The sequence below is a fragment of the Phalacrocorax carbo genome, chromosome 1, assembly GCF_963921805.1.
Source record: "Phalacrocorax carbo chromosome 1, bPhaCar2.1, whole genome shotgun sequence".
In the NCBI taxonomy this organism is placed as follows: Eukaryota; Metazoa; Chordata; class Aves; order Suliformes; family Phalacrocoracidae; genus Phalacrocorax; species Phalacrocorax carbo.
The window spans coordinates 97,687,723-97,709,609 of NC_087513.1; the positions used below are offsets into that span (position 1 = coordinate 97,687,723).

The following is a 21,887-nucleotide window of genomic DNA, read 5'->3' on the forward strand; positions in this document are numbered from 1 at the left end:
GGTTGGCTTTTCCACCATAGAGTAAAACCCACTGAAACCTTCATGTGGAAAATCCAAGTTCTGGTGCAGTAAAATGCAACATTTTTGAAAACAGGACTTGAAACGTACTCAGTACAACCCAGAGGTAAATTAAAGCGATAACCTTTCAGTGACTTAGATCTGGCCAGTGTGAATTAAGTTTGGAGACAGGCACATCCCTTATAAAAAGGGACGTGTTATTGAATTCTCATTGTACAGGAAATTCTATTGATCCTTGCAAGCACTCCCAGAGAGGTGTCATGAACTGGAGCAGGCCCTTGAGACTCTGTTTACTCTGACCAGCCTTCAGAAGTGGTTCATTCAGGGGTAGGATAAAGGCATGTTATTGCTTTTCTCTTGCTTTCTTGTAGGGTAAATGAAAAATTCTTTACTTCAAAGCTGTCAGTCTAATGACCCTCACCAGAATTAATACAGCTTTTATGGAAAATACGATTTTTTTTTAATTGCACCACGAGGAAAAGGGGAAAATAAAGGGGAAAACAGGATTGTAGAATGATGCCTTCAGAGATATAAATATAGCACATAGCTTTTCTAAAAAGGAAGGGAAATAAAAAATAAAGGCATGCAATTTTTCGTGACAGTAGGATTAAGACACCTGGTCAAATTTGTTCAAGAGACAGTTAGGAATATTTTGAGTGAGGCTTCAGTGTTTTCTTTAAACAAATATTATTAAAAAAAATCCTTACAGGAGATGTCTCAGAAAATGACATTTTGATTGTTTTTCCCCTGATCAGGGGAAAACTGAATTTCAGGAAAGTGGTTAGAGCTGCAGCTTTACTGCTGTGGGAGAACGCACGGTATCTGAGACACGTTTGGGTCAGCTGTTGAATTTACTCATTACTCAGATTTTTTACATGTAGATGAGTGCTACTTCAAGCCTCAAAATTCTGACTTTTTCCCACAGCCTGTTGTTTTGGTATTTTTAAAACCAGCTGTGCTTTGTAAGGAGATATCAGTCTACTTTAAGACTTTGAAGCAGAAGTTGATAGGAATAAACAGGTTTTACATAGCTCTACAAGTTTCATACATATAAAGCATACATGGAACAAGAAAATGAAAGCAACACCTTTCTTTTTGCAGCACTACTGCAAATAAAATGATTGTTTATCAATAAATACATAATACACTTTACAACCACATTATAAACAGTGGGAGCTGAATGAATTTCAATTATGCAGACCAACGATATTGTGCCATCCATTATATAAATCAAACCTAGGCATAGGCCTGTAAGCTTTTGCTGCTTCACTGATTTTTATTGCCGTACAAAATGATAACTGGAAACCATATAGAACAAGGCAAATTAAGAATCTATTGGGGGGAAAATGCAATTGGAAATGAACATCCTCTTGGAAGCTACGTTCACGAGCCAAATGCCTTGTGAGATTTTATCTTTCACACACAGTATGATGATATTCCTGTGCTTATATGGTTAAATTCATTTTCCCTTATCAGCATAAAAATGTAGCTGGCCAAAAGAGATTAGAGCTGCATAATATGTTGGATCACATTTTACTTAGGTGGAGAAGAAGAAAATATTTAATTTCAGCCTGGAATGGTATTGAGCAGAATAACTGATTGAGTTCAAACAAAGAGATCGTGCTTCCTGGCTTTTTTTCTTTTGTTGTGTGAATGAAATGATCTGTAAATTCATGACAAGATGATGATTTTCTCAGTTGCAGAACAGTGGGGGGAAAAAAAAAATTACTTCTCTGCGGTCAGACAGAAACTTCTGATCCCACTGGAGCCCAGTCTCACTCTTTGAAGGATTATTCAGATTCTTGGGGTTCGGTCAGTCGGTTTGTGCAGTTTGAGGCTAAGGTGGGATGAGGCAGTCTGAGGCCTGCAGGATTGTCCTGTAAATGAACTAGTCTTCTAAATGACTGCAAAAAGCCTATGTCTGTTAATAAAATCCAGCTTGGTCCACAGAGGATAAGCAGTCGACTTCAAACCAGCCCAGTCATGTTGTACTATTAGCCTGCCATTTGCTAGTAAGATTACATTTCTTTAGCAGTAGTTTCAGTTCACCTGTAAGCAAGTGGCATCAGGGCCACTGGCTCAGGAGCGCCAGGCTTGTCCCTCTGCTAAACATGTGCAGCAGCCCCCGAGGACGCTATCCCCTGTATGCAGCACCACTGAAACTCACAAAATGGAAGACTATTTCATTGTGAGTTAGAAAAACAGTAGGAGAAGGGTGGCGGTTTTGTATGTTTGTTCATTTTCTAATTCTGTTGTTTTACTTCTTGTCATGGAAGTGTTTCTTGAGGTTGGTCAGTTTTTACTTTTTTTCTTCAGCCACAATGCTATGGAGAATTATTCAGCCTTCAGCTATTTTTTAAAAAAAAAATCTTTGTGCCTTAGCTTCATGTTTCAATGACAAAAAAACCCTGCAAACAAGACAGGAAAATTCCTGCAGTAGAAGGAGATTTACTTTGATGGCTACTTCTAGATTCAGTCATGTAGATATTTCTTATTCCAAAATTCTAACACTATTGAATTGAACTGTTGATTATTTAATCTTAAAATGAGATTTAATTGCATTTTTTAATTTAATTTCTTATTTTTGATGTTAGGTACTATACTTCAATATACAAGATTTGATTCATACGTGTTCCTACTTTATCATTTAGTAGACTATATTTTGTGTGCTGAGCTAAACGTTTTGGCCAATGTGCCCTTCCAATGGCCAGGACTCATTTGTCTCTATACCCTGTCTGATGGAAACCCCTCAGTGGCAGGCTGCATCGCATAAGTCCCTCAGAGGCTGATGGCACTGCTCTTGTGTGCCTGAGCTTCCCATGGACCTGAATGGAAATCTCAGCTGTTCAGGAGCTTGGGAGCTAACCTCTATTCACAGCACCTCATTAGGATGGAGAACAGCTTCTTCAAACTGCACTTAATAAGACAGTTTTATGCTGAAAAAAGCCCTGAATAACTGCTATGTTACTGTTCTTTACACAGTAGCTCATAGAGTACTATGGGTGAATGGAGCCTCCTGAAGAAATACACACCCTGCTATATACATAATGGAAGATAGATGCATTTTCTCTAAATGTTGCAATGCCATCTCCATGCAAGACCATTGAAACAATGGTAAGACACCTTCGCTGTCATGAAAGGGCTGACCTTGTTGATATTCAGGGAGATGGACATCAAATGGCTTAATGAAGGAAAATGATTCCTTCAGAATGTGGGATTTTGTTGAAACCATAGTGGGAATAGATACCACTTTTCTAGAAATGGTTAGACTGGACTGCGTTTATTAAATAACAGCAGAATTTGGCTTAATGAAATATATAAGCTATGAATAACAAAACCAAGGTTTTTCCACTGTGATTTTGTTTATAGAAGTTTTGTTTATCATAATTAAAACTGTTTATAGCTGCTTATACTCCATACCAGAGGTCTTGTGTGCCCAGCAGCGTGTGTGTGTCTGGTTTTTTTAAAGCTGTATCAACTGGTTTTGTGAAAGACATTCCCTTTCCTTGCAGATCTCACTTATACCTATATACCACCATGTTTCTAAGAAAGAGTGGCACCTTCTTAATTGAGGCACATCTTATTTGGGCAACATGAAATGAGAGACATTGAAATAAACAGTAAGTAACGATAAATCACTAGGTATCCATCACCTGATTTTACCAGTAATGTCTTTGTAATGTCTTACCAGTAATGTCTTTGGGTAAATTTAGTAAACTAAATCTGGTTGAAATAATTGTCAGAATAAATTATTCAGTTTTAATTCTTTGTGATACAAATCAGATGTTTTAAATACCTAACACTTAGGTGAGCAGAATTTTAAAAGTTGGTTTCAACACGTAATCCCTGTATTTTAGGGAGGAGAAATACAGAAGACAACTCTTCAAGGCACCAAAGATCCAGTATATAGCAGTATAGAGTTAATTTTTAAAATTAATTAATGGAAAAATTGGGAAAAAATCCCCACTCTTCCCCCTCCACCCCCCGCCCCGGCCTACCCCCAAGTGGAGAGTGGAAGTGGCATCTATTGTGGTAAAACATTCCTTTGGCCGTCTATGTTAGAGGAAATGAAAAACCATTAAACAGATAATAGAATAAAAGTGCAATGAGATGTTCAGAGAATCCATCAATAAAAGGATGGCAAGCAATTGCTAAAGACAGCCCTTTCTAAATGTAGCTTTATTGCCAGAGGATGGAAAATTGAGAGAGAATTTGCAAACAATTGAATTTATGGTAATGGCATATAAGTGTATTATACCACCAAAGCAAAGCACGGAGCAAATATAAAAGAAAAAATACACCAATGTCCCATGGAAACCCTTGTGTTTTGCCTATTATCTCTTGGTACTGGAAACTGTAATATTCTGATATTAAAATCAAATACATTGCAAAATGCATTAGCAGGCATATTCTGCTCTGTGTCTGCTTTAAGGTGAATTGTTGGACTAAAAGCGATTCAAGACATGATGGGGAGCGTGCTCCTGTGTACTCAAGGTAGCTTTGTTTCTTAGCTTCAGTGATACCTGGACAGCCTGATGTTCTTACCTTGGCAGTTTGTGGGTAAATTACCTCGGGATAATTTGAGTTAATTTGAATTTTAAACCTGTTTGAAAATGCACTGTCACCAGGTCCATTGAACCAGCAGAGGTGGCTGCTAAATGACAGGCAAGAAGAAAATAATTAACTGATGGGCTCAGAGATAGAGCCTCCCAATAATCACATCAACTGGAAAGTGGACAACCAACTTCTGTTGGTTGGTCACAGATGTCTTTTCTGGACAAAGCCCCAAACAGGGGCTAATAAGGCTAAAAACCTGTAGCTGAAATACCTCAGGCACCAGGAAACCGTAGGCTTAGAGACAGGCTGCGCTTGGCGGGCAGGGCAGCGCTGAGGGACGGATGGCGAAGGCTTTCCTGTAAGGCATGTTTGGATTTTTGTGTGCAAAGAAATTGCTGGCACGTTTTCAAAGAGCTTATTTATGCGTGGTTGGTTTTTTTTACTCCATGTCCCCACCTCGCGGTGCCAGCAGCCTGCTTCAGCAGCCGTGCCTCCCCTCCCCTGGTGACCGCGGGGGCTCAGCGTGTCCCCGCTCCTGCCCTGTCCCCACTGCTTCCCCCGTATAACTGACCCCACTGCACCAGCGCTAGCTGGGCCGGGGAAGTGCCCCAGCTTGAAAGACAGTCTGGGTTTTTTTTTTTTTCTTGTTTGTTTGTTTTTTAACAGGTAGTCCTTGCTACTGCCAAGCCGAGTCAGCGAGAGGGTGCTGATGGGATTTAGTAGGATGGGAGAGGATGCTCAGTTCAACTTTTGTTTGTTTTTGGTTTTTTTTCCTCTTCGACACATCTTACTGACTACGCATGCAGCAACACAGGTGGTGAGGAGCAGGCCTCTGCTGCTGCCTCTCATTTCAAGACTGGCGTGTGGCTCGCGGCGGCACAAGGCTGTGGGCGCTCTGCAGTGCTGCCAGCCTGTGTCCGCTCTCGCTTCTGCTGCCTTTGGCTTTCAGGTGGATGCTCTTTCCTCAGTGACCTGATACCAGGCACGACGTGCTTGGGCACCTCTGTGGATAGGGCAGTGGGCACTGACAGGGTTACGTGACTGCATTGCTACCGCTTGCTGTGTTGAGAGTCTAGAGATAGTTCTTTGCGAAGCACTGAGAGGATGGGATGTTTGGTAGATTTATCTTCTGTAGATTTTTGGTTTGAGAACAGTGCTTGGAAACAGAACAAATGGTAGTAAAATAACCCAGGTCAGTACATGTCATTCAGAAGCGTCTGCTCTCCCCAAGATGGGCACAGACAGAGCTGAGCCTAAGGTTAGCTAAGCTGATTTTTCCTGTAAGTCCTCTGCAAAGACTGAAGCTGCAAACAAGCTTCTCATACCAAAAAGTCCCAGCCTGGAGGAACAGAAGAGCAAAACCATGTAAAGAACCAATAATAATAATTAAAAATCTAATTTCTATTAATTACTTCCCAGCCCTCAATAGCAAACACCAAGGATGGAAGATGGAGAGTTCTGAAAATGGTAGGAGGTTGCTATAAGGTAACAAGTGGTGAGATACTCACTGGCTTTCAAAGCAGTATGGGACAAGGAGAGCCCAAAGATGTTAAATGGAGAAATTAAAGTAAGTTGAGGCAGCCTGTCTCAGCCTGAGCCTGTGGAGAGCAGAGCCTGGAGAGTGCTGCTAGTGTGAACAAAAACATGAGAGCAGCTAGCTGACAGCCCTGCTGAGGTGGTGGGACAAGGTACTGCCAGGCAAAAGATGCCTAAGCCGAACCTCTGTTTTAAAGACAGAGGCTTGAATGATAATGGCTTGGGCTGTGGCACAGCCTTGTGCCTCGCTCCCTGAAAAACATTTGCTAGAAGTCTAATTAGTATGTATTACAGGGTTGCTGTTATTAATGACTCTACCTTTCCTGAAGTAAAATAGTTCTGATTCACGGGAGTTTTTTTGTTTTACACTGTTTCACCTGAAGCATAACAATTGCTGTATCTCTAAAAAAACACATAAATGACAGAGGCACAGCAACGTGAGTTCTGTTGAAAGATTTAAGCCTATCATTCCAAGAAGTGTAGTTGTCTTGGCAGCAAGCAAGGATTTAAGTACCTTTGAGACATTTGCTTTTAATTGTGGAGGAATGGCATCACCAGCTGCAAAAAAGTTTAACCCTCCTAAATGCTTGTCTTACTCATTAGGATCTCATTGTGGCACTGATTGCAAATACGAGGGCTGGAGAGATGTCTGTAGCATTGCTGCCTTGGTTGGGGGGCAAGCAGAACCAGGTGGGTTCAGCTGAGGCAGGCCTCCAAAGAGTTTTATTTTTTTGAGTAACTAAAGGTCTGCAGTGTGGTAACATGATGTTACGGGCAGCAGCTGTCTGTACCTTAGCCGAGAGGGGGAAAAGTTCAAGGGTAGTCACAAACCTGATAAAGCTGGGGAGCAACTGTGGGGACATTGAGGGCTGGGGTGGAGGCTGGCTGTGTCCCTTCATAGGGCACAATGACTGGGGTCATGTTGTTTCACCTGTCTTTGTCTTAGGCATCCAGGAACTTGATGCATCTGGTGCTGGTGTCCCAGGAGCAACCCTGTAAGTATAACAGAGTGCATGCAGAGCAGGTCAAGAGCTGTACTGTGTTTTTTCTGTACCACTAGAGCTCTCGTGATAAAAGGTACATACCTGGAAAAAGCTTTCTGGGAAAAATATTCTATTTTTCCAGATTAGGAAAAAAATTGGGTGTCCCTGTCTACAATTTTTTGGAAAGCCACGATAGAAATAAACATGGATAAAATCTTTACGACTGTGCCGCTTCTCTAATTACGAATTCTTCAAACCTTGTTTGTCAGAAAGATGTGCTGGACTGTCCAAGCACTGATATGCAGCTGTGGCTGCTGCTTTCTCCCCAGGAGCTGCCTCTCCCACCAGTCACTACCAGCACAGTGGCGGTTTGATAAGCTCTGCCAAAGCTGGCCGCTTTAAATCACCAGCTAGCGATAACGAGTGCTCAGCAGGCTGTTCTTGCCCCTTCTGCCTCCTCCTAGTCCCCAGCCAGGAATCCTAAGTTACTCAGCTGTCTTTAAGCACTGATCTGGTTCAGTATTGTATTTGTCATCCCCTACTTTCTTTATTCAAGAAAAATGGCTGAAATGTAGCAAATCCAACACAGCACCTGGTGGGGTCCAGCACTGTAAAAATCCCTTTCTGAAGGCTGGAGTTGGGCTCTCCTTTTATATAAATTAAATAAGTTCTTTACAGGGGGAACTGTGCATTTCTTGTCAATCACTGCCTTCTGCCAAGTGCTCAGTTTTCATTCCAGATCTGTTCACCATCAGCCCTGCCTTCAATTTATTCCATATAAATTGAGATGCTCTAATTAGACTTCAAGTCTGCACAGCCTTGTCTTAAAGTACCCCAAGTGTCTTATCCAGGCTTCGATTAGTCCTCTGACAGACTACAGGCATCCTGCTTGTTTGTTTATTAGGCAGCTTCTTATCTTGGTTGTAGTCTTAAGAAACTCCATCATCTCAGCTGCACAGCTCCAGTAATTAGGATTCCTGCTTTTCTGGTCTGGCTGGAGCTACCTTAGCCTGTATGAAGAGAACAGAAGAAAGAGGTGTAAGAAAGAAAATGTTACCACTGGTAGCAGTCCACAGTATAAGGTAAGAACCCAGGTCAACTACACGTTAGATGCTGAATCCTGTAAAGCTGGGGTGTTGAGCAGACCAAAAGGGTGCTAACACAGGGCCAGAGAGACCGAAAAGATTAATAAGATGAGGTGGATTACCTTTTCACAAAACCTGCTTATTGCCTTTTTTCCATTTTCGTCCCATACCAATTACATAATCACTGGGAAGACGAGCTTGACTTGGGGTTGCAGATATACATCTGAATCTTCATCAAATGGCAACATGCACCTAACTGGCTGCTAAAGTACAAATATTCTGATTTTTCACCTGCCATAATTCCTGAAGGTAGAAAAAGATTGAGGATTTATAAATGCCATTTATCACCTGGAGAAGGGAGCCTGACTTGAATGCATTTGAAGGCACTGCAAATTAGAAATGTGTTCATCACGTATTCCCACTGGTGAGCACATGTAACAGCAGCAAATATTTATCCAGATGGATGAACACAAGAATCGGTTTTGGACCTAAGCTGTCACCACTCCTAGCCAGTCACACATTTCACTGGTGGGGCTTGCTGACATGCCATCTTCCTTGCTGAGAACGTCGGGGTATCTCCAGCTGCTTCCCAGCTCCTCCCTCTCTTCACTGCGTTGCTTCCAGTCACTCATCAGACTGTGCCAAGTATATTGGCCACTGGAGCTGGTCCATCTGCTAGCCTTTCACAGGGGAACAATCTGGGGCTCTTTCCTGGAGGCCAGCAGTACTGCCAGGATCTTGTACGGCATGATGCACTATGGGCGCTACAGGAGCCTGACAAAAGGTTAAATCAGACACTTCCCTGGCACTATTTTAATTACTCAGTAGGACAGTGCAGGCTACTGCCTGCCAGTGCTGCTGCTCATTTAGCCACCCTTAAACGTTGTTCAGGCAGGAAGGAGTTTTAATAATAAATTATTGCTGAGCAAGGAGTGTGGATATAGTGCTGTGTCATAGAACAGGATTTTTTTTTAAAGTACTTTCAGTCCTTCTGGGTCACAGTTCAGCTTCTTTCCTTTAAAGCCCTGTAGGGGAATTCAATCCATGCTCAGTGTTAGGTTTTGGGCTTTTTTTTCCCCCTTTGGCAAAGCCTTGGATGCCTTCATTTTTCAAATACAGAGACTGATCTCCTAATTCACATGAGGAAGCTGCCTCATAAGCATGACACTGATCAGCAGGGGAAACTGGCCTTTATGTGCAGGGCCTGAGACCCCAAGAGTGTGACCTGCATACTTAGCTTCCATTCTTTTGACAAGTAACTGATTTCTGTAGCAATATGAGCCCTAGCCGATATCATTTTAAGGCTAAATACTGAAAAAATCTGGAAGAATGCAAAGTTCAGTTGTGAAAAATGCAATGGCGTATCATGGAAGGGCTTTCTGAGGATGATCATATTGGCAGCAAAACTGCATCAGGGCTAAGCTGTCAGAGCAATTTCAGTTCAAGTTTTTGGTGCCTGCTTTCCAGGTGCAAAAAATGCACGTGCACTAGCAAGCTTTTTCAGGCCCACAAAACTGGGCACATAAAATTGCCTGAGGGTTACGTAGTTCTGGTTTAAAATATACAGGCACAAAATGTTTCTTCCTTCAACTGATTCCTCATGCAAAGAGTAGGGACCATGAGTTCCTGTTGAGCTTTCTCACTTGAGAGCCACAGGAGAATGACTGAGAGCGCCCTCTCCATTACTGATGCCTCTATAATGTATCTCCGGAAGGACTGGCAGGGTGTGGGATCTCGAATGCCTGAAAACCAAGGTGGCTGGGAAAAGCCCTGGTGCTGCTGGCCTGAGGGGATGGCTGTCGGCATGTGGCAGGAGGACCTGCGCCAAACTGCTCCTGTAGCAGCAGCTTGTCCTCAGTGCCCTGGTGGGCAGGGCAGCAGCTCTGCTTCTTAGCATTTTTCTGGGTTTACTGCTTTGCACATGGAATTAATAAGATTTGTCATAAAAAATATACACATTGACCATCTGTGTTAATAATTGACTTAACGAGGATCTAACTGCCTCTAGCCCATCCCAGAGAATTAATTGAGGGGACTGTGTTTATAATCTGCCTTGAGAGTCCTAATCTTCCAAACTATGGATTGATTGATTGATTGATTGATTTTGGTCTCTTGGAGCAAAATAACAACCCCCTGAGACAGACTTTGGCAGTTTCCCAAAGAGAAAGTACACGGCATGGGGAACCAGGAAAAAAATATAGGCTCCTTTGTGGTCCTTGAATTCAGGCTGCTAAATCCTGCTTCCTAGAAAATGCAAACCAGTAAAATGTTGAATTCTTAGGTATGTTCCAGGTCCTTTAAAAAAGCTGCTGTTAGCAGGGGACTTGTGTCTTTTTGTACAGACAATGGATGGCGAAGCTTTTCTTAGGAGTTGGTGTGAGGGGTTTAAATAAGAACATAGATCAGGAGGTCATCTCTGCCTTTTGAGAGGTAGTGGGAGAGGTCTTACGGAGATAACTCTCTCCTAGGTCTGGGGACCGCCTCACTTAAAGGGACTGCCCAACTGCTTGAGCTACTGCATGAGGAGAGGTCAGGGGTTGGCAAAACATGGTTCTGGTGATAGAAGGAAAAGTCACCCATAGAGACAGACTGCTGGAAGCTGCCCCTGCAACTGAAAAACAGGAAATTGCAGGACATGCTGGAAAGCCTCTCAGGAGATCTAATTCTTCATTTTGTATCAAAGCAAGATTAACTGCGCCTAAGATACTTTTTGGTTAATGTTTTTAATAGATAATAATTCTAAGTATAAGACACCTAATACCCTTGCTCTGTTCAATATTTTGTCCATTTTGAAAAAGCAGATTACTTCCCTGAAAAAATCCTAGTTATTTCCTGTGGGCAACTAATGTATCATGTAGGTGCCAATCCCATAAAACTGGGCATGTACTTCTTCTTTTCAGGAAAAGTGGGCAATCCTCCCTAGGATTCAGAGAAATGCATTTATTGCACCCAGTGTTTTCAGTCACAGGCAGCATCCACACTGGTGTAATAAAACACTACTTCTGGGTGAACAGACCACATCCATAGACTGCTTTTTGTTTCATATATGGGTTGTTAAATGATTCTGCTGTTCAAACCACTGAACAATATATCCATTTTCTTTGAACTTACATTTCTTTCATTATCCACCTTGCCCTCTTCAGCTTCCTGGAAGCCAGCGCCAGTGCAAGGCAGGAAGCCTGCCAGAGAAGTCCAATATCTGAGGGTGATATGAGATTACAGCCCAAATCTAATAAGGGTAGATTAGTTTTATTTCCCATTTAGCCATGAGCATTGCTGGTAGAACAAGATATTAAATCAGACTTTCTAAAATTGTACCTGTACTCTGAGCAGCTGGTCAGCTGTACTGATCACCGGCCCTGGTACTTTCTCTTGCATCCCGAAAGACCACAGTCAAGACTTTCCAGAAGCATTGCAAGACAAATATGTCTCTGGTGTATTCAGGTAAATCACTGAAAGGAGCCTGAAATAATTTTGATCCATCCTCCTGCAAACAGACCTATGGCGCTTCTAAACTTGTTTTTTCATGCAACTCTGCAGTGGGCTTTTTTTCCTTCTTGACAAGCTCTGTGCTGTACAGTAGCATCTGTTAGAAAAATACACCATGGGAGTCAGTGTAATTTTAAAGGGAGAAAGGATGACTGGTAATGGCTGCGTCTGCCTTAGTTTGCATGATGTTTGCTGCTTCGGCTGCTGTGCAGCTGAGCAGGGGGTAGGAGAGGAAAGTGTCCTCTGGAGAGTCTGGTTCACAACAAGCCAACTTGGTTCACAACAAGCTCTGTAATGAGAGATTTTACCTTATTTGCAATGAAAATGTCAAATAACGTTAGAGGTATTTGATCTGCGCTCAGTCACAGCACAATTCTCCAGCTTACTGACTTTAAGGAAAGTCTTGCAAGATGCCTCTTTTTTTTTTTTTAATCCAATTACAGTGACAGACTGAAATTAATTTCCTGAATCATTGATTTTCCAAGGAGCAGAAGGTGGATTCAGCCTTTTGAGAAAGAAGACTTGGGGAACACAAACGTCTTCCCTTGTCTACACAGTGGTGTACTTTCTGGGACACACAGTCTGGAAGCACCCAGGTGCCACCCATTGGCCTGGGCAGTGCTCTGGTAAGGCCCTTAAACCACTGAGCCGCTGCATATTCATTTTGAAAATGGAGGAAATCATGCAAAATAGAAGTTAACTGCTCTGCTAGAGGTCTCGGATGATTTCATTGCCATTAGCAGCATTGCTAAGCTTAATTGACTGTGGAGAAGTTAAAGCATAAGCTCATTTCAGGCAGGAGGGAGAGCAATGTTCAGTTGAGTGGTGCTGGGGGGTTGGTCGGTCAGGAGCAGACTCCCGGGGTGGGTAGGTCACACATCAGTGACTGGGATGAAAATACTGTCGAGGACAAGGGGTCAAACTGGAAGGAGGTGACTACCAGCATACTCTTGGTGCACAACCAAAACTCCAGGCCATGTGACGCTTGGGAATAATATTCATAACATGATTGTCCTTCCCTATACTTTGGACAATAAACATGTGATCAGTGACTCTCTTAAATCCCCACTAGATGGGATACTGTGTTCCACTGAAACAAGGAGAAGCAGTGCAGGCCCTTCCTAGTATTGCTTCAGGAGGTGACAGACTCAGCTAGAAACTGAACATCTATTTTACATGGGCAGTGATCCTTACAAACCAACCAAAAGCTAGAAATCTTTCTTAAAGTTTCAACCACCAATAAAATTAGGAACTCATATTGAATGCTGAGGGATGTGTTATCTGTTGAAAACTATCTTAATTCCCTGTCCTTTTCTTCAGCTATTTGGCCAAGAGTGACCTGGAGGGAGGTGGGTGTACAGCACACATTGCTGTGTTAACAACTCCTTGCAGGCTTCTTAGGGCAGGTTCACATTGTGCCTTGGAACATGGAGTGAACCAAAAGGATTCACATCTGAAGTAGCTAAATGTTACTCTGCTTGTGGTCTGGAAAATATCATTATACTGAAATATCCAAGAAGTTTCCTATTCTCCATTTCACCTTCTAGCTACTTCTGTGCTGTATTCATCCCAGCTAACTGCAGGCTGTTAACTCGACTGAGATACCCAGATTTAGGAATGCACTCGCCGTACTCTGCCCTTGTATAAGGTGGGCTCAGCTCTGATTTGCCTTCTGGAGGTGACCCCCCCTCTTTCCAGGACCTGGGTGAGGTGTCCTGCTCTGCTAGGCTCCAGGCTAAAGCACCTCAGGAGCCCAAATGCAGGCTCCACCAACATGCAGTTTCTTCTCTGCAGTCTCAGACTCAACTTGAAAAACCACTTCTACTTTGCTTTTCTCATTTGTACTTCACCACCTTTTCTAAAGAGACATGGAATCAGGATGTAGTGGACAATTTAACAGATGATGGATGTAATGGGAGAGGTATCTCTCTTCCCTGTGGTTGCTTCTGACAGGCTGATAGCCCAAGAGGTATTTATAGGACTACAAAGACATTGCGTGCAAACTCATTAATGTCTGATGCTTCCAAAGTAGACTATCAAAAAAAAAAAAAAAATCCAAGTTATGGTTCTAAATGTCAGTGTAACTTGGCCTTTTATTGCTGCAAATTATTTGGACTTTTTTTTTTTTTTTATAATGAAAAGGCAGCTGCTGCCCTCAAATTGTCACTGCTACTGTATCTCAAGTTAACTTTCACCTATTTAATCTCTTCAATTTGATGTATTTCTTTAGTGGTGAATTCTAACCAGTCTGCTGTGTTGAGCTCTGGCCAGGCTGCCGTGTGTCTGGGAGATGGTATTTGTATACAACAGTATAGAGGAATTTAAGTTAATCAGGGAACAAAACCCATTAGCAACAGTCTGCATAGTAAAATGAACTGTACAGTACTTTGGATGTGAGCCTAAGCTTTTTGTTTCTGATCAAGTAGTCTGTTGCTTGTCTTGGTAACCCCCTCTTTCACACAGACCCCAAGATAAAGGCCCACAAGCTGTGTTAATGAAAAGCCCTTTCTCAGGCAGAGTCCTGTTCTCTCTCACTGGCATGATTCATGAAAGCTACTCCAAGCATCATCTCTGAAGCTTCTGCCAAAGTGACCAGGGGATGACATGGCCTTTCTGGGAAGCTTAATTGGAAACCTCAACCTTGTAGTCCAACATGAGCAGATGTTTGCCAGCACTGGCAGTGGGTTACCCTTTTCTAACAAATGCCTTTTTAAAGCTATGGGTGCCATTACATTTTTTTACATGGTTATTAACCTAGTTAGAAACATTTTCTTACAAAATGTGGAGGATGAGATGTACAAGTGAAAAGCCTTAGCTGATGTTGTGCAAAATGGGGAAAACGTGGTTTGTGCTGTAGCTGGAAAAGAGAGCAACCCAAGAAAGCAGGGCTGGTCTCACATGTGCCTTCCATTTCATTTTGAAAATAATGAGTCCAGAGAGTTTTTATTTTTTGGAAATGTCTGGCTGGCTTTCACACAGTGGTTTTTCATTGGTGTCTAGTTTTGGGGTCAATGTGCTTTATATTTGTCTTTTTAGTTGGTTGTGCTTTTTGTACTCTGCTTTTTCAGTAACTTGGACTTTGCACAGTGTTCAACAGCTTATCCAGACAGACCATCGTTGATCAGAAATAGCATTAAATGGGAGCAGAAGACAACAGGGACCTGTGGCTGGCACAGTAGAGAAGGTGAAGGGTCCTGATTCTCTTCAATTTATCCCCAAACATACTTCCTCTTTCTTTGAACCATGACCTGTTAGTTAGGCCTTCTAATTAGAAAAACTACTGCCATCTTTTGCAGTCCCTTTCTTATATCACAGAAATGGAGAGTCAGAGATGTTCACACAGAGAAACCCAGCACTAGATCATTCCCTGTGATCCTCCTGCTTTTCCAGAAGGTGCCCTATTGCCTTATCTGAACGTATTTGTAAACACGGAGCGGTCACAGAGATTTTTTCCCACAGACAATGATAAGAGAGGATTTAAGGGCTGTAGTCCTTGCCTATCCATTCATTTTGACTCATAGTCTTGGGCAAGGCTGTTCAAAAGCAAGTTCCCTGTTTACAAAGTGAAGAAAGCAATACTTACCAGTGGGATGAGCAAAAGGCATAATTAAAGAACCATCATTCAGTTGGATTTGGCCCCAAAATGTTTGCAGGACTTAATGGCAAATGAAACATTTGTAGAAAGGGCTGTCTTGAATTCTGCAGGAGTCAGCACCAGGAGCGGTGGCGGAGCTGGGGAAGGCGATGGAGCAGCCCTGATGCCAGGGCAGGCCAGGCCAGAGCAGGGAGGTGGCAGGGGCTGAGCATATTCCGAGCTGTCAGTGAGGGAGGAGGGATGAAGATTCTGTTCACATCTTTAAACATCCTTCAGCTGGAAAAATTGCTGTTGAGAGGAAAGTGTGTACACCTTGCCATGCTGCTTAAATGTCCCAGCTGAAACCAGGGCTGCATTATGTCAAACACAGCATGCAGACATGCGGGTGTAGCCATGAGAGAGGAGCAGGAGAAGGAAGCAGAGTGAGAAACCCGCTTTCCCTCTCCTCTCCACACAGAAGGGAGAATGCTGCAAGATGAGAGGCACAAGAGCTAAGTATGGGGAGATGGAGGAAGCAAGGGGTCACCGAAAACGCCCGGTGGGGATCTCACTGCTACCTCAGTGCCCTATCCCCTGTCACAGTGCACCCCTAGCCTGTGCCACCCACTCCTCCTCCCCTCCGTGAGGTGCCCTGGCCAAAGTTGCCTGCCAGCTACAGAGTGATTAGTACAGCTTTCAAAGAAGTTCAAACCAAAACACAATGACAAAGTAGCAGTTTCTGTGCCAAGCGCCAAGCGATCCTGAAAGGTTAGTTTACTCTTTAATGAAATTCCTGCTTCAAAGTCTCCATTTCTTTTTCACTGGGGAGCAGTGCTTTCTTTAAGCAATGTTTAGAGGACACGAGTCTGCAAGGGTAATCATACTCGCCTCTGGCAGGAAGAGCTCGTGCACTAGCATTTCTGAAAAGGCTCTTTGTGAATAATTGAATTTGTGTCTGGAGTTCAAGATTTCTTTTTCCGTGGGACTGACTGCAGCTCGGCTTCTTTCTTAGGTGCAGCTTACTGTAATTGAGGCAGAACTACTGTATTGCAGTTGAGAGTTTTGTGAGCCTGGCGCATAATAGGGGTGATTGCCTCAGAAAGAGTCATCTGTAGTGTTCAAAATGCCTCCTCCAGTGGTGAATGGATCTGCAGAAAATAATTAGAGGACCCTCCACTGCCACCCCTACTCCCACCCGAGGGGAGAAAAGATAATGTCACACGAGGCAGAAGAGGTGTCCTTGAGCAGCAGGCAGAGCCCTGTGCTGCAGTGCACTTGCTGGGACCTCATCCTGGGTGATGCTCAGAGCCCATTGACTCCTGCCAGCTCTGCCACCACCTGCGTCACAGGGAAGGACCAGCCAGGCCAACTGCTTGTCCAGCCCAAAAGAAAATATTGCGGTTCACATGTACCCTGAAAACGTGTGTATCTTGCCTAGCTGTTTTTCCTTTAAAACCTCCCAGCCTTGCAGTGGTTTCTGGATCTCTCCAGAAAGGCATGTGTAGTGTGATGGAAAAACCTGTGCACCCCAACTCTGAGAAAAATGATCCCTGCAGCTGCCCCACTGAGGAAAAGCCCATTACAGATATGTCCTCCCTCCAGCTACCAAAGAGGGCCACTGCCCTGAGCATGTGTCAATATCTCCTCCCATCCCTGCCATCCGTAACCTGGTGCATAACATCCCACCATGGCACCTACTAAGCTGCCTGTGAGTAACCCTTCAGGAAAGGGGGGGGGGGGGGGGAGCGGGAGGTGGGGGGTGAGGAAGAGGAACATCTCATAATAATCTGCACTGCTGTGAGCAGGACCAGCTCCAGGGAGGAGATGTCTCCCTGCCAGGAGGCTAAGTGGCATGTCTCAGAAGTGTTTTTTTAATGCCATATGCAGAGGCAGGGCTTAGCTGTTGATACACATCAATGTCAGCAGCTAGTTGAATAATTACTTCAGACTTTGGGCTTAAGGTAGGAATTGGGGCTAAACAGAGCTCTGAAGTGAACAAAAATCCAGGTTTCTTTCTTAGGTCTGTCTTTCATCGCTAAGCTCAGCAACAACACTGGGTGGCTGCATTCAGCCAATACAATGCGACATGGTAGCAGTATATTTTTAGGATATTATTTGGCGGGGAAACAAATTCTAAGGGCAAGACATAGTGATCTAGTAACTCAAACAAGCTGCTCAGGGATTTCTGAGGCTATTGAATATAGCACACAGCACTTGGGCTGTCTTGTCAAATTGTGATGTATGTTTCAGATCAATAAAAAGGCTCATTTGAGATATTTTTTCCCCCATGTTACACAAAATATATTATCTCATCGTACAAAGCTTGCATGAAATGATCAGCAGAAGCTAAGGTAACTGCATTCATTAATAAAAGCCCAAATTCTAGATCAAAGTCCAAATTGCTTGGACTTCACTCTCTGCAGATAATCTCTCGGTTCTTTGTGGTCTCTGCTCTGAACTAGAAACTATATACATATACCTTTAATATTTTTATTCCCTTCTGTGGCTGTCAATTACAATGGCTTGAATATTCTGTTCATCCTCAGCTTCAGGACTTCTTGATCCTCCAAGACAGCTATTTCTCTGTCACACTTCTAAGCGACAAGCAGATATTTCATCCCCAGGGAGTAACCCAGGCATCCAGTGCATTTGCTACGACTGCTTTTAGTGTGTTTCCTCAGGTAGGGGGAGCAAGGCAAACAAAAAAGATACAGTGCAGCAGTACTTATCCTCCAAGACATGTCTGAAGGCCTGGCCATAGCCTGGCCAGGACTACCAGCTGTTCCAGCCAGAGACGATAGCCTGCAAAAACAGGTTACCAAAAGATTGCACATGCACAGATTATGGAACGGTATAGATGTTTTTTGCATCTGGTAGTGCATAAAATAGGGAAATGACCAGTGAGGTCTTTCTTTTTTACTTTGAACTCTGTGCCTTATCTGGAGCTGCGGGGAGCTCCAAAGTCAGCAAAAGTCAATAGTCAGGGGGGAAATGGAAAACAGTTGGGAAGAAAATTGCAGGCAGTGGCTGACAGCCTCCGTAGGCCTTGCCTGAGCAGCAGAGAGGGGTGCCATAAAAGAAAGGAGTTGACAAAGGCACTTAGGCCCCCTAGAAATGTTTTCAGGAGAGAAATGTCAGGACCTGGATCACCCACAGAGAGACCAGCCGCCTAAGGGAGAACCACTGCTGGTGGAGAGAGGTGCCCATTTAAGGGACTGTGTTGTCCAGGCCACTCACTTTCTCTGCTCTGGTGGATGGGCTGTAATCGGCTCTCCCCTGAGTCAAAGGGTGGGTTGTCCTTGGGCCCTCAGGCAGGGAGCTATCAGGGGCAACCAGACTCCTGCAGAAGGTCTGAACAGCCGCCAGCAGCAGGTCCAGTTTGCGTAAGACCTGTCTGCAATGAGATGCTTCAGCAAAGCAGGTGTATGCTAAGTTTTTGGAAAGGCAGAATGCTTCGAGGACAGTTCAGAAGGATTTATGGGTGACCTGCAATAAAGACAGGCCACAGGACTGGCTTGAGCCACACACCAACACCAAAACTACCAGCTGAACGTAGTGATGTACGGAGGTTAATCACACCAAGTGATATTGTCATTTGTGATGCTGTAATTCTTCATCCTGCAGAAAATAATTAATGGTGGTGTTCTCAGAAAAAACTTATGACGAGTGAATCTGGAAAACTCTCGATTCACTCAATTTTAATTTAGGGGGATTGGTTGTGTTATCATGCTGCTGTCTTCTTAAAAGATAGTCAGTGTAGAGAGTCTGGAAATAGTGCGTTTGAGCTATTTTGGAATAACAGGTGAATGAAATGAAGCGGGGGGGGGGGGGGGGGGGAAGTCAGCTTTTTTGCATGTACTGTACCAGATATTCAACTTCAGACACCTGAAAAATTTTCAAGAGAGTTTAACCAGCAAACTGCTTACTCTGAGCTTGTCTGAAAAGACAAAGAGAGAAAAAAAAAAAAGAATAGTCTTGAACATTGGCTTGCAGTATCGGTAGTGTTTTCAACGTCAAGGTTTCACAAGATGTACCAATTTTATCACTCCAGCAGGAAACTGAGGTTTTTAATCTAATGAAGCATTTCTTTGACGTTACGGTAAAATGATGAGTGTGGCTGTGTTGCACATCTCCCTTTCTGCACAGGGCAGACCGTTCTGACTTCCTTTTCTGAGACGCTGCTGGGAGCAGGCTAAGAGAGCTATGTATTTACCAAAACTTTGTCAAGTGAAGATGGAGAAAGGGTGGCTCTTCTCCCTCTTTTGTTTGTTCTCAGTGACCAGCATTTCAGGTAAGTGTCAGCAGGATGCCTTAACTCAGCTTACAAGGGAGGGTGGCAAGGGGCAGGGTGGCATGTGCAGACAGAGGTTTGTGTGTCTCACTAGGGCAAGCTGTAACTACTGGTAACAATTTTCTGTTTCCTGACAACTTTCTAATAACCCTAGTTACAATGTGCAGCTGGTAAGGAGTAAACGGCTTGTGCTGTCTAGTAGATGAGTTTATTCAAAAGGCCTAACCTGTTTTCACCAGAATAATCAATAAGATGAGCTCACTTGTATTTAGGGCAACATGTGCTCGTCTCTAATGGCAAAAAGGAAAACTTCTTTCAGAGTAAATAAAAAAATATATCTCTTTCTCACACACACATGTTCCTGTGCATACAGAGAGAGGAAGAGTTGAAACAGTTAAAGGCAAAGATAAATTGTACAGCTGCAACCTCTTAAATAGATTCTTCCCTTCCTCTTCCCCACCCAGCATTAAAGGTTTGAGAAACAAGTTTGTTATTGGGAGTAAAACTTTCAGAAAAGTTGAGTAAGAAAAACTGCATCCCCGTCAGAGGGAGTTGAAACCAAAAATGATCAGAGGAAAACCAAGGAAAAGCCTGATGCTTACAACCCCCTGCCCCTCCCCCTTCCCCACAACAGGCTGACCCTACAGAATGCAGGAGCACTTGCTACCAGCTAGGAAGAAGAATTTTGTAGGATACACCTTTTTCCAGTTAAGAAATTATAAAGTTCATGTATTCGACTGGCATGATAAAAGATACATCTCAAAACCTGGCATAGGCGTTCTTATTTTCTACCTCACTGAGGCAAACTGGATTTTAAAAGAAAGGAAGATATTTAATGTGTGTATTCATACAAAATAAAAGTTCTCAAATGTAAAGAAAGAACTAGAAGCCTCAAGACATTCACTTGCAGGAAAGCAATAATATTTAGGGAACAACAGGAATGTTGGGTTTTTTCCCCCTGAGGATGAAATCCTCACTGAAGTTACTCAAAAATGAAAGTGGACACCACCGTGCCATTTGTGGAGAATAGACATCTAAACGTCTGGGAGATACTCTATTAAATTTCAAATGCAGCACAAGTATGGGCTCATGGACAGCATTTGATTTGGAAAAATAAAGACTAATTGTATTGAGAAGCTAACAAAAAGTTAAGAACACTTTTGCATTAAAGGGTTTCAGTTAAAATAACCTAAAGTGCTAGGCTACTAACAACACAAAATAAAATGTTGTTTCTACATATGTAACGTCTTCATCTTAATGTAAAATATTCAAGTAATTCTTGGCACGCATTCTTTACATGGTCCTCTGACCTAAATCAGCATCAGTATGAATGAGAGCTAACTTGTTAGGTGTCGCTTGTCTGCTAGTCTGATCACAAGGTTGCTAATAGCTTTTTACTTAACTTTTGCTGATGCAGAACTTGCAGTGAAATCAGTGAGCATTTGCTATAATAAGCTCCTTGGACTGACAAAAATAGTTTTCAGTAATTTTTCTCATAGCACTTGTCATTCAGGCTTATCTTTATTTACCCTCTTGCGTCATCCCATCTCTTGGAAGTCAATTAAAAGATGAACAGAGCATGCACAGCAATAAAAACCAGAGGTTAATGTTGGCCGTGGCCATTCAGTAGCTTTGTTCACCATGCACCTAGTCTCTACGTGATCATGTCACACTTCAGCGGTTAGGTACCAAACCTCAGCCAGCTCTGCAGGGCTGTGGGACTTTGCCCTTGTTCTTCTTCCCTGTCAAACCGGAGCTGTGGGTGACCGGGATGCTGCCTCACTCCCAGCTGAGCTGGCAATGCATGGGGCACACCATCCCCCCTGCAGGCACCATCGAGGCTGCCTGGCCCCTGGCAGGGCATCCCCTGGCTTGGGCGCCCCAGAGCCCTGTACCACACGGCAAAGCAGATGTCAAAGCAAAGAAATTGGTACCCACTTTTTCAAGTAAAGACAGCGAGCAGTGTGCACTTGCTGCCATGAGGAGTCAGCAGTATGGCTGGGGGGACTGTGGGGCAAGTTTCCAAAGCAAATTTATAGTGATGTTTAGATACACGGGGAGGATAAATCCAATGGAGATGGGGGGTGATATCTCCGTACCTAAGAACATCTGCTCAAATGCACAAACTCATTTTTTTAATGGGGACCTGCATGTCCTTTTGAAAAAGGGCCTATTTATGTGTGGGTCTGTGGATGTGATTGATTACTTGTCTCACTATGACTCCCCCAACCATAAATTCTTCATCTCCTTGAGTTTGTCAGTGCCCTGCATACAGGTGTTTGGGGACTGCAAGCCTCTTGTTCATAGGAGGGAGAAAGGGAGAGAAATCAATTTTACTGCAGCAGCAGCAAAAC

General features: G+C 43.3%; 1 protein-coding gene across 1 annotated transcript in view; it reads left to right on the plus strand.

Moving 5' to 3' along the window:
• Window positions 1–16,865: 16,865 nt before the first annotated feature.
• Window positions 16,866–21,887, plus strand: part of CD96 (CD96 molecule) — a 32,876-nt gene continuing 27,854 nt past the window's right edge. Inside the window, exons 1-2 of the mRNA XM_064468327.1 lie at window positions 16,866–16,950; window positions 19,389–19,533. Of these exons, the coding sequence (XP_064324397.1) occupies window positions 19,446–19,533 (88 nt within the window). The 5' untranslated portion in view covers window positions 16,866–16,950; window positions 19,389–19,445. The remainder of the gene's footprint in view (window positions 16,951–19,388; window positions 19,534–21,887) is intronic.